The 13,938-nt window shown below is 39.4% G+C and overlaps 1 protein-coding gene across 9 annotated transcripts in view; it reads left to right on the forward strand.

Annotated features, from left to right (window-relative positions):
• The window catches only part of FAM135A (family with sequence similarity 135 member A), a 97,458-nt gene that overhangs the window by 29,754 nt on the left and 53,766 nt on the right, over positions 1-13,938 (forward strand). For 7 of the 9 annotated variants that reach the window (XM_064508640.1, XM_064508641.1, XM_064508645.1 and 4 more), the window contains one exon: positions 838-958. The exons of the other annotated variants lie outside the window; for them this stretch is intronic. In XM_064508640.1, the coding sequence (XP_064364710.1) occupies positions 838-958 (121 nt within the window). The remainder of the gene's footprint in view (positions 1-837; positions 959-13,938) is intronic. 9 annotated transcript variants of the gene reach the window in all.

A 13,938-nucleotide genomic window follows, 5' to 3' on the forward strand; every position in this document is an offset into this window, starting at 1 on the left:
CTTACTGCTTCTGCATTAGACCCAGAACAGGAACTAATGTGCGTGAAAGATTGTCTGGTTTAGGGTTTTTTTTTTGTTTTGTTTATTCCTCAATCCAGACAGTACTTGCAGGAAGTTTGAAGACAGGGTTTGTGCAGACTGCAGTTTATTTTATTAATCCAATTAATGCTGTTGAAGGAAAAACAGAATAACTCAGCCAGAGTCTGTAGGATTTTAATTTAAGTATCAGCAGGCAGTTGAAAGTCAGCAGTTAAGTGTCAACCTGTGTCTGCAAAGACGACAGTGAGAATTAACAGTTTACTACCAGCAAGGATTGGCTAAGGACGGGCATGTTGCGGTCCTTCACTCCTGCCTGCCTTCTACAGTCTCTCCATGGCTTCTGCAGGCTGCTTCACAGTGTGGCCACATGGTAATTCAGCTGTCCCTGTCCTCGTGTCAGAGCTGAGGCAGTGCCACCTGCATGGTCATTCTGCTTCAACCAGGGCTGAAAGGAGACCATGCTATTTCCCTCATTGCTGGCAGTGCCTCTTCCTCTCTTGTCAAGGCGCCAGAGCGGAGCTGCAGTATGTAGGGATCGGCAGGTTTCAGGACTATATTATGCTGGTGGTACTGTGATGCTTCTCTAATATCTTTGTTGCGAAGGAGTCAAATGTTATCAATTATGGTGGATAGGATTGGGCACATGCTACATTCTTACTTATCCCAGGATATGTGTATTTAAGGAAGCTGTGCAAAAATTGTGTATAGTGTTTGGGGGGAAAGAGAGAGCTTGGAAGGACCAGATAGGTGTTATTCCCCACTTGTGTTCTAAAAAGTTTGTTTTCTGTTTGTTTTCAGTAACTAAGGTGCTGACAAGTTTTGACTTCTTCATCCTCATAAACATGAGCGAAGTTCAGGCTATGGTAGAATTCTCCGTGGAGCTCCACAAATTCTTCAATGTGGATTTGTTTCAAAGAGGGTAGGTAGTGCATTCTTTCAAACTATACTGTGGCGGATGGCTGATGTTGGAAACACCTTCATGGATAGTGTCGTGTAGTGTTGCTTCAGGTATTGTTGACTGTTTTTATAGTGGTTTGAAAATTATTTTTTCTTTATTGGAAATGCTCAAATAATTTGGCCTAAAACGTAAGTTGTAATAAAATATTTATTGTCTAATGGGAGAAGTGGGAAGTTCTGTAGATTATGAGGGTAGATTATGTTCTTATCCAGGCCTTTATACTTTCGTATTTCAATTGCTGTAATCCCTTTTCCTTGAAATAATATAGGCGTCTCTCGAGGCTTTTTAAAATTTTGCTGTCATAGTTATCTCATTAATTTATCAATTCGACAGTTCTTACTGTCTGTCTTACAGTCTTACTGTGCTGTACCTCCACAGTGAAAGAAGACTCTTTCCTGCCTACTTACACTCTCCTGACCACCTTTCCTCCTCCACCTGATCTCTGTAGAAGGCTCTTAAACATCCCTTTCATTTGCTGCTACCTGGTTGTTCCCAGATTCCTTTCCAAGGTCCTCCTTACCCATGACTGTGTAGGAAATAGTGCTTTGTCATTTATTTTTAAGGTGATAGAGATTATTGGTCATCTAGCTTTGTGGTACATTGGCTTTCTGTAAATCTTCTGACAAACTACAGTAAAAAATACATGTCAATTTTTAGCCCTAATGATGTTTGTTTTAGAAAAATCTGGTTGAGGCTGTGTTAGTGTTTACAGGCAGCAAACAATATGCATCGGTGTTGATTTAATGATAGCTCATTTTTTCATTGTAGAAGAACTTGCCTTAGAAAGATTCTAGCAATAATAAAACATATTCTTCTTTTTAACCTTGTCATAATGCAAGACAGCTTTTTGTTGTTGTTATTGGGCTTTTTGTTTTGTTTTGTTTCTTAACAGGCCGTGTCCATGGAGGTAGGGTAACAGCAGAATTTCATGCTTACTTGCTTTGGGATGCATATAATTCCTCCACCTTGCTGCAAGATAGGTATCTTCATGTTAACTCTAAGGTGGATATTTCTGGGAAGTGTAATATGAAAAAGGTAGGATCGGGCAGGAGGTCAGGAGAAAGAGGCATAAGATACTGTTATATGACATACCTTAGCTAGCTAGCCTCTGTTTTTATGTTGCTGTTAGTCTTCATACAGAGCGTATTAAAGCAAACCTTGTCTAGATTTTGACCTGGAGTTGGTACTGAGCTGTTACGCTCGCTACCATCATATGCAGCTCGCTACTGCAGCTGAAGTATGTGTAATAAACTGGCCGTGTCCCTCTTTCGGGATAGGTTGTAATTTCACTCTTCATGGGAGGCGGAGGATTGAGGAAGGTTTAAGAGGTCTGGAAAAACACTGAGAATATTTTAATTACTTAGCAAAAAAGCAGTCTCTCGAACTGTCCTCTTTTTCTCTCTGAAATCATTGAGAAAGAAGGTAGAAGATGGCAATGTGTTAATTTTAACAGAAAAGAGCCTGAAGAGAAGAAAGTCTTTTGGTTGTCCTGGCCTTCTGATTCAAATGATTACTAAAGGTAGTTTAGAAACTAAGCATGGCAATAAAATTACTGGTGCTCCACTGAACATGTTTCTTTTTAGCTTACTCTTTAAAAAGCAGTATATTCACAGAACAAGTTCAGAGAGGTGGAAATCTAACATAATGAGAAAGGTGACGTCTTTACGAGAAAGATGCTACCGCTCTGGTTTCAAGCTGAACCCTTAGCTCTGGACATACTCCCTTAGGAAGCAGTGTCAGGAAGGAGTGGGAGCTTCCAGAATAAGTCAAAAGACATAGGTAATAATGTGAGTTTTGGAATATCTGTCAATTTGAGTAAGTTCTAGTATTTTCTCTGTCTTTGTAGTTAGCGGAGATTGGAATGTAATATTTACATTGCCAGAGGAGCATGTAGATGGTGGATTGAATCAACAAAAAGGAAAAAACTTGAGTTACATTGGTAACCTAGGATTTCTGAGCTACTGCTGTGTTTAGCATAGTTTCCCTAAACAAAAGTCAGGTATAGAAGTGTTACATTCTGTGTTTGTACGGCAGCATGTGCTTTCAAGCCTACCCAATTCAGCATGTCTGTCTCATGGTTTTAGAAGCATAGTGACTTTTTGAATTGTGTAAAATAAGATGTTTGCTGTTGTAAGTCATCTCATCAAACTGATAAAGCTTATTTTAAAAACTCTACTAGATTTTTTTTTCCTGACTGTTCGTCTTGGAGAATAGTTCCAGATTCTCGCTCCTCGGATTATTGGAGGCATCATAATTTCCAGCCTAAACTTCCTTCTGAGTAGTTTTTAGCTGTTCTGGCTTTTTTATCGGCTTTGTCCTATAGTTTGAATGACTTTTTCAGTCTGGGTGTTCACTCTGATATATTTATACATGTCAATCTTTTGTCCTTTTAGATATAAACCAAATCAGTTTGATTATTTGAGTTTATTTCTGTGACCCCCTTTTCTGTAGGATTTTTATACCTCAGTCTATACATTCAATCTAAAACGGTATTGCCTCTTCTTGGTTTTGTAACTGTTTGAAGAAATTTGAATCTGGATCTATAGTGATGCAATTGCCGGTAGCATTTATGACTATATTTACGCTAACAATTAATTTAGTCCATTAGCAAGCAATTAGTAGAAGCAGTTAGTGCTGAGGTCCCTGTATCTATGTGGTTCCAGAGTTACTTCAGATTAGATGTAGTCTGGTCCTCTGGACCAGATATCCCTCCCATGCATGTGTTTTGAAGCTGTTCATAAGACCAGTCATTGGTTCAGACCTTTGTGTTTCCCTGTGAGTTGAACTGTATTTTGCAACGTGTAGATCAGAGCCTGTTGTTTAACTTTCTCCAGAAGAAATCCAGTTCACGTATGTTAAAAGGTCTTAGTAAAATGAACCAGCATGTAGCGAGTTGGGATCACTGGGGAAAGTGCCTGCAAACCACACTGCTGCTCTAAACCCAGACTCAGCAAAGCTTCTCATAGTATTTCACTGAAAATCAAATTCAGCTGTTGGGTCCTGGAACTGACTCGCCTTTATAAACATATAATTCTCCTAGCTGAGCCTTTAAAGCAGATTGTTTTGTTTTCTTTTCTTTTGGATAACTACTGATATCCTCTAAGGGGAGGAGAGATACACAAAACAGACACTTTAATATGTGAGACTTATCTGTATGTGTAGCTCCCTGCTTCTCAACTAGTTTAAGAAAGGGCCTGCTTATGACTGCGGAGATTCTTGTGGTCAGCATTTTTTTTTTTTTAGTTGCGTTGCAGCTGTAAGTGACAGAGGTATGCAGCTTAGTTAAAGAAGATTTGAATAGTATCCTCCCCCCAATACAGCTATTCCGTTATATTTTTTTGCCAGTTTACAGTGATAGGACAGTAGGCAACAGCCTCGGGGTAGAAACGGGAAGCTCCAGTTAGCCATGAGGAAAAACATTTTCATCATGAGGATGATCGGACATTGAGAGGCTGTGGAGCCTACATCCTTGGGCTTTTATTTTCTCCAACTGGACAGGTCCCTGAACAACCTGATTTAATTGGACCTGCTTTGCGCAGGGGTTGGACCAGAAGACCTCCACAGGTTGCCTCCAACCTAAATTATTCTGTGATTCAAGTGATTTATTGAGCCTTTATTCCTCTGAAAGAAGGAAAATGCAGTGTCTCCCAACTAAGTATTTTTTTGAAATACCCATTTGTGATTTTGCATATTTGGAGGATTAGCTGCATTTTGAAGATGATTATTCCTCAGACTGTTTGCAGCTCAGAAGTATCAGTGATATTCACTGCCTGTACACTTTTTATATTTAAATATAAGTATGTAATTTCTTATCAAAGTAGTCCATAGGTAAATTGCCTAGTGCTGTAGGAATTACTCAGATTTGCAAACAGATGTCTGCAGAGGTATATCTGACATTACTCACAAAGTAGGATGCTTTACTCATGCTTGGGCGTGTTCTGTCGCTGTACACCAATCATATTTATTGTGATTTCAAGTCCTGTTGTTAGCTGATCCTTGAGAATGATAGCCAGTCACAAATTGTGCATGATAGCTTCAAAATCTGAAAAAAGACTACGTAACACATAACCATCTTAAGGATTCTAACACAAAATATGTGACAAAGCAAGATGGTCACTGCCCATTTTCTGCAAGAGTTGTCCTGACTGGAGATTAGTTTTGCCCTGAATTGCAGATATGGTTGCTTTAGGAAGACATAGGGAATACAATCAACCCATAGATTATGAGGAAGGTTTGCCTTTTGTTGTTATCACCAAACTGATTATTCAGCTTTCTAGGTTTTCAAGCCAGGGTACTCATCTTTCCATACTGATTTTCCTGCGTGGAACATCTGCAAAGTAGATGCTCAATACATTTGTATTTTTGCAAAATATTCTCTCAAACACTTGTGAACTGTTAGATGTACAGGGCTTCACCATGACTGATCAGTGACCATCCGTCTGTGATTTCTGGACATGTGTGCTAGAGAGCTAGTATTGCTTTCTGTGCTGGAGATGGGGAGAATTTTTTTGTTTGTTTGTTTTTCTCTGATCAATATCTCTGGACAAAAGTTGTTTCCTGAAATCACTTTCTGTCACACTGACACTTACTGTCTCTATGTGTCATTGTGCATCTCTGTTCATCTTTCCATTACATGTTGTCTTGTTTCTGTAAGTAGTTTTAGTGTAAAGACTCTCTACTTGCACAACAGACAGCTAGTTAATTTATTAGGCCTATTATTGAAAAGCCTATTCTGCCTATTTATAATAATAATTAATGAGAATAAACTTGTAATACTTTGTCAACAACCTTGTTCCAGGTAACTGGAATGAAAATCAGTCTTGGGCATAGAACAAATGATACAATGTTCTCCTGGAGCATTTCATATGTACTTGTGGCTTCCCATACTTGTTTTTTCTAGTGATGACTGTTGTCAGCACCAGGACACAACATATACAATTATTATCTATTATAATTTTATATAATAGTTCTATATTATGTATAGTGTTTTTTGACTGTTCTTTTCCTGGTTTTTAAGTTTGTTCAGGTAGGAGTTTGTGGGGTACCAGTGGCAACTTTTTAGCACTGCATATAACAAAAGTTGGGGATTTTTACTTTGACGGTTTTCTGCTCTACCTTCTGCCACCACCTCTTGAATATTGGGGATTGTGTTTATGATCCTGTTCTTCGCAGACATTATTGTTGGTCTTGTAGCAGCAAATTGTCTTCCTTACCCATGTTTCTGCGGTGAATTGTGGGTGCTTCCCCTCCACATTTATAAGCTTGTTTTGTGTCTCAAGATCCTGAACTTCTATTCAGAAAAACAGCTGCTTATTGGAAGTGCCACAGCACTGCGCAGTGTTTACTTGAAGGTCAGCGTGTCCCACCACTAGGGGTGGGAGACCCCACAGCTTCGTTTAGTTTTGCTGGAGGAATCCCAGTCCTCGGTTATACTGTGCTCACTGGAACTGGTTTTTATTAAAGCTGTCAGGTATTTGCTTACAGTCAGATGTTCCTAAGTGGTTCTCAGTGGCGTAACGAATCCTGATGTTTAACTTGGAATAGTTAAGGCCTGTCTTGGGGGTAGGGAGAGAAGTTACTTGGTAACCTCAATTATGGAAAGATAAGGTTTTCGTTTCTCTAGAGCTATGTATATTTTTTTCAGCTGTGAATGGGCAAATCTGATGGGCTGAAGAAACTTAGCTGATAGTTTCCAATTTAGCATAGCCCACACATTGCTAGAAGGTCTCTTTTGGAAAACAGTTGTAGTCCACAGTTTCTGTACCTGCATGCATTTTTGTAATCCCCATGTTAAATTCTTATTTTGCCGCTAAGCATTTTTTTTGTCAGTAATATGTATACACGCACAACTGGCCAGACCTGAATTTAGAAGATTTAGATAGTTATGTGTCTGCTTTGTCTTAAGAATAAAATAAAAAATTGTGAGGTAGAATGTCTATTTCGCTGTGTGTTTCAGAAATAGAACTTGGTTATTTCAGCTAAGCATAAGTTGTTATTCCAGTAGACTATGAACAGTACAGGTAAAATAAAATATTAACAGTAGCTCTTTAGCTATAGACTTGCACATTTGTGCTCAGTGGGTCAGTTATCTTATTTAGCTTTGTTTTGTTTGAAAAGTTTTTTTCAAGGACACATCAAGAATTTACATAACTAATCTAATGTAAATACAGTGCACTTTTCTTTTTAAAGTATTTTATTAATATTGGTTAACAGATAAAAGAAGAATATTAAAAACCTTCCACAGAAGAGACTTGAATGGATTCTAACATAAAATTCATTTCGGATATGCATCACATCTGAAATTAGGTTACTGGTAGGATTTTTCTAGTAGCTATCAGTTTCTGATAGCTTATGAACGTAAGTCCTGTTGAAAGGCAAAGGAATTTAAGCTTCAGAAAGACTATTACGAATTTAGCCTCACAGTATTCTCTGTTCTATAGATTTATGGCTTTTACATATGCAGATACTGATATACCTGAGCAGCATTGACATTTATGCTTCCACATGCATGTTCATGTAAAGGAGTGCAAAAGAAAATATTCTGATTCAGAGTATGATTTTTAATGAATCTCACTCTGATTACACAGTAATTTAATGAGAAATCAGGTAATACATGAAAGTCTGGGGGGATGGTTTCTGGTTCTAGTGAGTTGTCTACATGAGTTTTATAATTTGTTAACAGTAACTTAAAATTTGAAGAGGACAGTGTGAGTGGGACCACTCTCCTCGTTCCCGCCGTAGGCATCTCTCAGGGGGCTGCACCGCTGCCATGTCTTGCTGTGGTTTTCAAGATGTTGTTGTTGATGTTTCCTTACTGCAAAGAGGGGCAGGATTTCTCAGATGCCAACTTGCATGAGGGATAAAGAGGAGGACTCAGGACAACTGCAGTGGGCCATGGGACCAGACCCTGGCCCTAATCTTCTCTAGAAAGCCCAGTCCCTTCCTATACGCCAGCTCCCAAAGAGGGAAGGAGATGACGGAAAGGGGAGTTTGCTGACATCTGGTGGAGCAGAGACCCAGGATCCAGCTCCCAAGGAGACCTGGGACTCTTCCTGAGCAGGCTTTGCAGATCCCAGCTGGCAGGGAGCAGCAGGGAGGCATTCTCCCATAAGGAGCTGGGTACTCATACCCCACAAAAGACAGGGGCTCCTCAGAGCACGCACAGTAAATCATACTATTGCCTTGAGGATCCTCTCTGCACTTGAATCCTATTACATTGGTTAGGCCTTCTTTTATGCATGGTCCCTTTCCCCATCATACCATTTTGTCCATCCCATTTTTCTCCTCGCAGTCTTTTCCCATGTCTCCTCTTCACCAGTTTTTGTTTCTGCCTTCCCTGAATACATTCATGTGTATAATTTATTTCCAATTATTTCAGATATCATCTGAAGTTTTCTGCAATGTTCATTACAGTTTTCTCAAAATAAAAGCCTTTGGCAAAAGATAGATTTTAGCCAGGTGCTTTTTTGTTTTGTTTGCTTGCTTAGTTTTCATAGATACATGCAAAGAATCAGTCTAAAACTGACTTTGGCAGTCTTGTTGAACAGGTTCATTGGTGCCTCTGTATCTTTAGGGCATCCAGCTAGTGGAAGCTGCAGGAGAAAAAGGCTTTTGGCTACTCCATCTGTTGGTGAACATGTAATCTGTTTAGTTTGTTATTCAGACTGGCATCAGGAGCTTCCCTCTTGGGCGTTTGGGTTTCGAACTTTGTTCTTCTAACGCTGTATTTGCCACTATGAACTAGATGGCATGCTGAGGACTTTTTAGCTGTAGCAGGTTACTTCATGTCAAAAAAAAAAAAAAAAATCTATCCAAGCAAAAGCGATTTCCGCCCCCCCCCCCCCCCCCGATGGATCGACATGTTGGTCTGTTTTACCATACAGTTGCTGGAATGTTTGAACTTGTGTGAGGAAGGGACAAAAACTATACAAAAAGTGTTTTTGCTCCTAGTAATGGAGCTATTGCTCCTGTTGCTCCTAGTAATGGCCTTAACAACCTTAAGTTGGCTTAAATCAGTCGTGAAACTGCACCTTGGTTGAACAAAAAGGATGGATACTTCTGTTTCTGAAAGACAATTTTTCTTTGTTAGTGTCTGGATAATATCCGGGCAGCATGTTGCATTTTAAATTATAGTGATCTAATTGAAAAAAATTGAACTGGAGGAACTAATGCGACTTCCTTGAGTGACATGGCTTTCTGCTGGGAGAAAGATGTTTGTAAGGGACAAAAGAACAGTGGCTATTAACCTATCTCGCATAAGACATGGCAGCCTTCCCCTGCCCCCAATTTTGTTTGTGATACCTGAGTTTCCATTTCTGATTAAATGTATGATATATTTGCTATTAAAATAGAGATCTCCTTTCATTAAAGTAAGCTACACAGTGAACTGTAGAGCTTGTATACTTTCTTATTGACAGATGAGAGGAACAGAATTGTACAGCTGCAAACTGAAATAATTTTTATAAGACCATTGGCAATAAATGCCTAAAAGTGAGTTGTCAGACTTGTCTTCTGTCTGCTGTGTTTGCTCCACCTTGATTTCAGAATTAACATTATGATGTGTCTGAATAAAAACTGCTGCCTGTTTGCAAGAGTTGAAACTTTGAAAAATTGTGTTTCTAGTTACCAAAAAAACCTGTATCAGATACCTTTGTCCTCAGAAAACTAAACCATTCAAGCCAGCTAGTGGTTAAACCCTAGCAGTAACTGTCATGCTAGTATACTGAATCAAAAAGTCTCTAATAAAAAGTTGGTATCAAGCTAAATAAATACATTTATAAAGTTCTCACATTAAGGAGTATGGGAAACCATCAACACTGGAATATGAGCTTCATTGAGCTCTTATAACTTAAAAATGAGAGGTAATTTAGTAGTGTGTGTTTATGTGGCTGTTCAAAAAAAATGGTTATTTGAGAGTATTCCCCTTTCGAGTTCTTAAATGAATGTTCGTAAGCACTGCAGGAGTTGTGCCCAAGTGTGCTGGTAGTAAGAACATGGCAAAAAGCCTTTTGTGATAATAAGGCAAAATCCCTGACAACACTTACTTTCCGTTCTCTCCTGTCTCGTGTATTTGATCATGTTTTGTAACAAGCTGTTGAGACTTCTGTTGAGATACTAGTCTTCCAAGTGCTTCTCATCAAACTTATGATCAAGTAACTGTTTTGTTTATATATATCTTCAGTTTTCAGAAATAATGCATACCATACGTGTGTGATGTGCTTTTAAAAAAGCAATTTCATTTTAAACAAACTTACTTTCAAATAAGTATGATTCCCTTAAGCTTTCCCTTTGTTTTATGCCTCTTAATAAAAATATTTTATCGAGCTGAGAAATTCCTGGATTTTTTGTAAGAGGAACAGATAAAAAGATTTTAAGCAGTCATCTTTGGCACAATATATTTCCTGCTGCTTGAGGGTCTGAATTAGAAAGTTGTTAAACAACATAAAACCCCACAAACAGAGTGTAATCTCATGTTGGTGTACATTGCAAGTGTTTATTACAAAGCTAGTGCAAGATAAGAACCTTTTTGTGCATTCTACACCTGTATTAAACACTTGTCTGTGTGGCCAAGCCCTATAACTAGTTTGGCCATTTAATAGTCTGTGGGACCTGGGTGGATTCAGTAGGATTAAAGTTTTTGTAGAGGAGTCTGCATTTCTACTGATGGGGAAGAAAAACCTACAAGTCTAACCAATTTGCTTCTCTTTTTATGCTTTTCTCTCTGCGAATCAGCGTTTCATTGCCTGTTTGCTTTATTCCAGCTGTGTCTCTTTCTGTTGTTTTATTTCTGTTTCTTTACACCTTGTTTCATTCCTTTAATTTCTTTTATCCTCTTTCTCACCTTTTATTTGTGTGCCTTTGCCTGGATTGTTTTTTGTAGAATACCAATGAGGCCATGAAATGAGTTGGAAGAATTTGTGGTAATATTTAAGGTTGAGGGGTTTGTTTTCCAAGATTGTTTTAAGATGTTTTAAAAACCAGAGGCATACTCAGATTGCCTTGAAAAATATGTGCATGCTGGCACCTGAAGAATGGATTTATCAGACTTGTGATTGGTTGTGTGAAATACTGAATATTTTTACTGCTTTTAAGACGGATTTTTATAAATTCATGAAAGAATTGCACCAGGAGTTTTTTTTATTATAGCTTTGCTTCTGTGTGAAGAGTTGCGATTTGTGGTAGACATAGCTCTACTAACAGAGGTCTAATGTAGCTATTACAAATGCATCACTGTCAGCAAAGCTGTCTGTTCTTCTGGAGACTCACTCATCTGGCCATTTGTTTTCATTTCAGAGCCACCTCCCATTTTTATGAAGCAGTGTTGCATCCCTTCCCCAAGTCCATTTTCCCATGCACCAGGTGAAGCTTGTTTGCCTAATCCGCTGCTCGGCTGTGTCCATCCGTTTGATGGGACCTTGGAAAGGAGGAGGAGAGAGGTCTTGCTGCCAAAGACGTGGTTTTCAGCAGGGCTTTGCATTCAGTAAACCCCAGGAGCTCTCCCTGGGTTTTACATCTGCACGGTCACAGCTGTTCTCCCTTTTTGTGAACCGGTTAATTTAGAAGCTGCCCTGCAGGTGATGCTATGTGCATGTCAGTATTGCAGTTCAAGGTGTTGAACACTTGTTCATGTGACATTGTGCATTGGGATTCAGGGAGTACGACAAGTTGAAATCTGCTGTCTGCCCTTGTTTTGTCTACTTGGAGTGAGGAACTGCAAAAAAGTTTGGCCTAAAGGATGGATTATATCATGAAATTTGTTTAGGATGTACATTATTTCCCTTGGAATGTACTTTAGCTGGTAAAGTAAGTGTTTTTTCAGGTAAATGTTCGTGTAGATATCTCTGTAGAAACACCTTTTTTTTTTTTTTTCACATGAGATTTTTTTTTTTAGTAATGGCTCTCATTTTTCACACAATGCATTTGTACGTGTTACAGCCTATGGTTCCATGTGAGAGCATTAAAAAGTGAAATAACCATTTTACTTCCACTATTTCCTTTTTGTTGGTAGCAAGACATATTCCAGTTATTGTCAAACCCACTTCTTGCTTAGATTATAAATCATGTTTTTCAACAAATGTGATGAAAAACATACTCATACCCATCTAAATTATGATCCCAGTGAAAAAAGAAATCTGTCAATATGTCTGAGTGGGAAAGTGTTTTCTGGCTCATATCTGTATTTGAATCTTCCAGATTTTAAACCAACTCATTTGAAAAAGACTTAATCTTTCATACAGGATGGACAGTAGAAGTCCCCTCTGCTTCCCAGAGAGAGTAGAAGTCTCCCTCTGTGAGAGCAGTAATTCTGACAAGCGCTGTTTTAAAAGACCTTTTCCTGTAAGGCCCATGAGTTTAAGGACACAAAACTTAAGAGATCCTTGAACCTTTTAATAGCAGGGCTGTGGATTTGCATGCAATTATTATGTTCAGGGCCAAGTGAGATAAATGGACATCAGCAAGCACACATTTGTCTTCTGAAAGAAGACAGGGTAGACTGGGATTGGCACAAATCTCCTTCATGTTTATAAGCTCTTCACTAATGACTTCAGCTTTGCTTGTACGTGCTTGTATGTGCATCTTAGATATTTAAGCCAACTCTCACATTATGAAGAAAATGCAAAGCTATCTCTAGGGGGTGTGTGTAAAACCTTGTTTCGGGACAAAGCTTCTCAGCAGTGCAACAGAGCAAGAGATCTGGTGTTTGTTCTAGACCTGCTGTCTGCCACTGAGATAAGCAAGGGTAACTGCTGGAAGCATTTACAGGAGGAGAGGTTGGCAAATTTTCAGAGGAAGTATTGTATATTGTGTTTCTCAAGTCTATGACATTGGAAATTTAATAGGAATTGAAAGATGCCACCTTTCATAGCAGCAAGCAAATCAGCTGTTGAGAAGCATCTTGCTCAAACAGCAAGCTCTTGCTGAGTTTAGATTCAGGAAAGCGAGGAGCTGGAATTTGCTATATTCACAGAAGTCTCTCCAAGTTATTTTGGGTCCCAGCTCCCAACCATGTGCAACTCTTGCTTTGTCACCTTTCTGACACCATGTTGTAAGTTGCTGTACCCTGTTTTATAGAATTCCTTTAGCGTCTGGGATCATAGGCTCATTCAGGTTGGAAGGTGTATTAGTAGGTCATCTAATCTACCCTTCTGCTCATTAGCAGGTTAGCTCAGAATTCAGACCACGTTGCTTATAGCTGTGTCCCATCAGGTCTTGAAAGTCTCCATAGATGGAGATTCCACGACCTCTCTGGGCAACCTGTTCCAGTGCTTCATTATTCTCATGGCAGAATATTTTTCTTTATATCCAGTCAGAATCTCCCATGTTTCAATTTTTGAGCACTATCTCTCATTCTCCCACCATGCACCTCAGTAAAGAGCCTGGCTCAGTCTTCTCAGTAATCTCCTTGTAGGTATTGGCAGGCTGCTGTTAGGTCCCTACAAAGCTGTCTTTTCAAGCTGAACAAGCCCAGTTCCCTTAAGTTCTCCTAAGGGCATGTGTTGCAGCCGCCTGACCATCTTGGTGGCCCTCTGTTGAACTCGCTGAAGTGGAGGTCCCAAAACTGGACACAGTATTCCAGATGTGGTCTAGTAAGTGCTGAGTGAAGGGAGTTGATCACTTTTGTCAACCTGCTGGCTGTGCTCCTGTTGATATAGCCCAGGGTGCACTGCTGGCTCATTCAGCTCGCTGCCTACCAAGGCGCCCAGGTCCTTCTTAGCAGAGCTGCTCCCCAGCCAGTCAGTCCCCAGGCTGGACCATTGCAGGATGCGTTCTGTTGCTGGGACTGGCTCCATAACACTTTTTTTTTAAGAGCATATATGCTCATCGCTGTACCTAAAATATTCCTCGTTGACAGCATTTAGCAGCAATTCCTCTGTTCTGAATCAGGAAAATTTAAAGAAGCATTAAGGAGCCTTCATTCACATAATAATGAATGTTTCCAG

Source organism: Dromaius novaehollandiae, chromosome 3, assembly GCF_036370855.1.
Source record: "Dromaius novaehollandiae isolate bDroNov1 chromosome 3, bDroNov1.hap1, whole genome shotgun sequence".
Lineage (NCBI taxonomy): Eukaryota > Metazoa > Chordata > Aves > Casuariiformes > Dromaiidae > Dromaius > Dromaius novaehollandiae.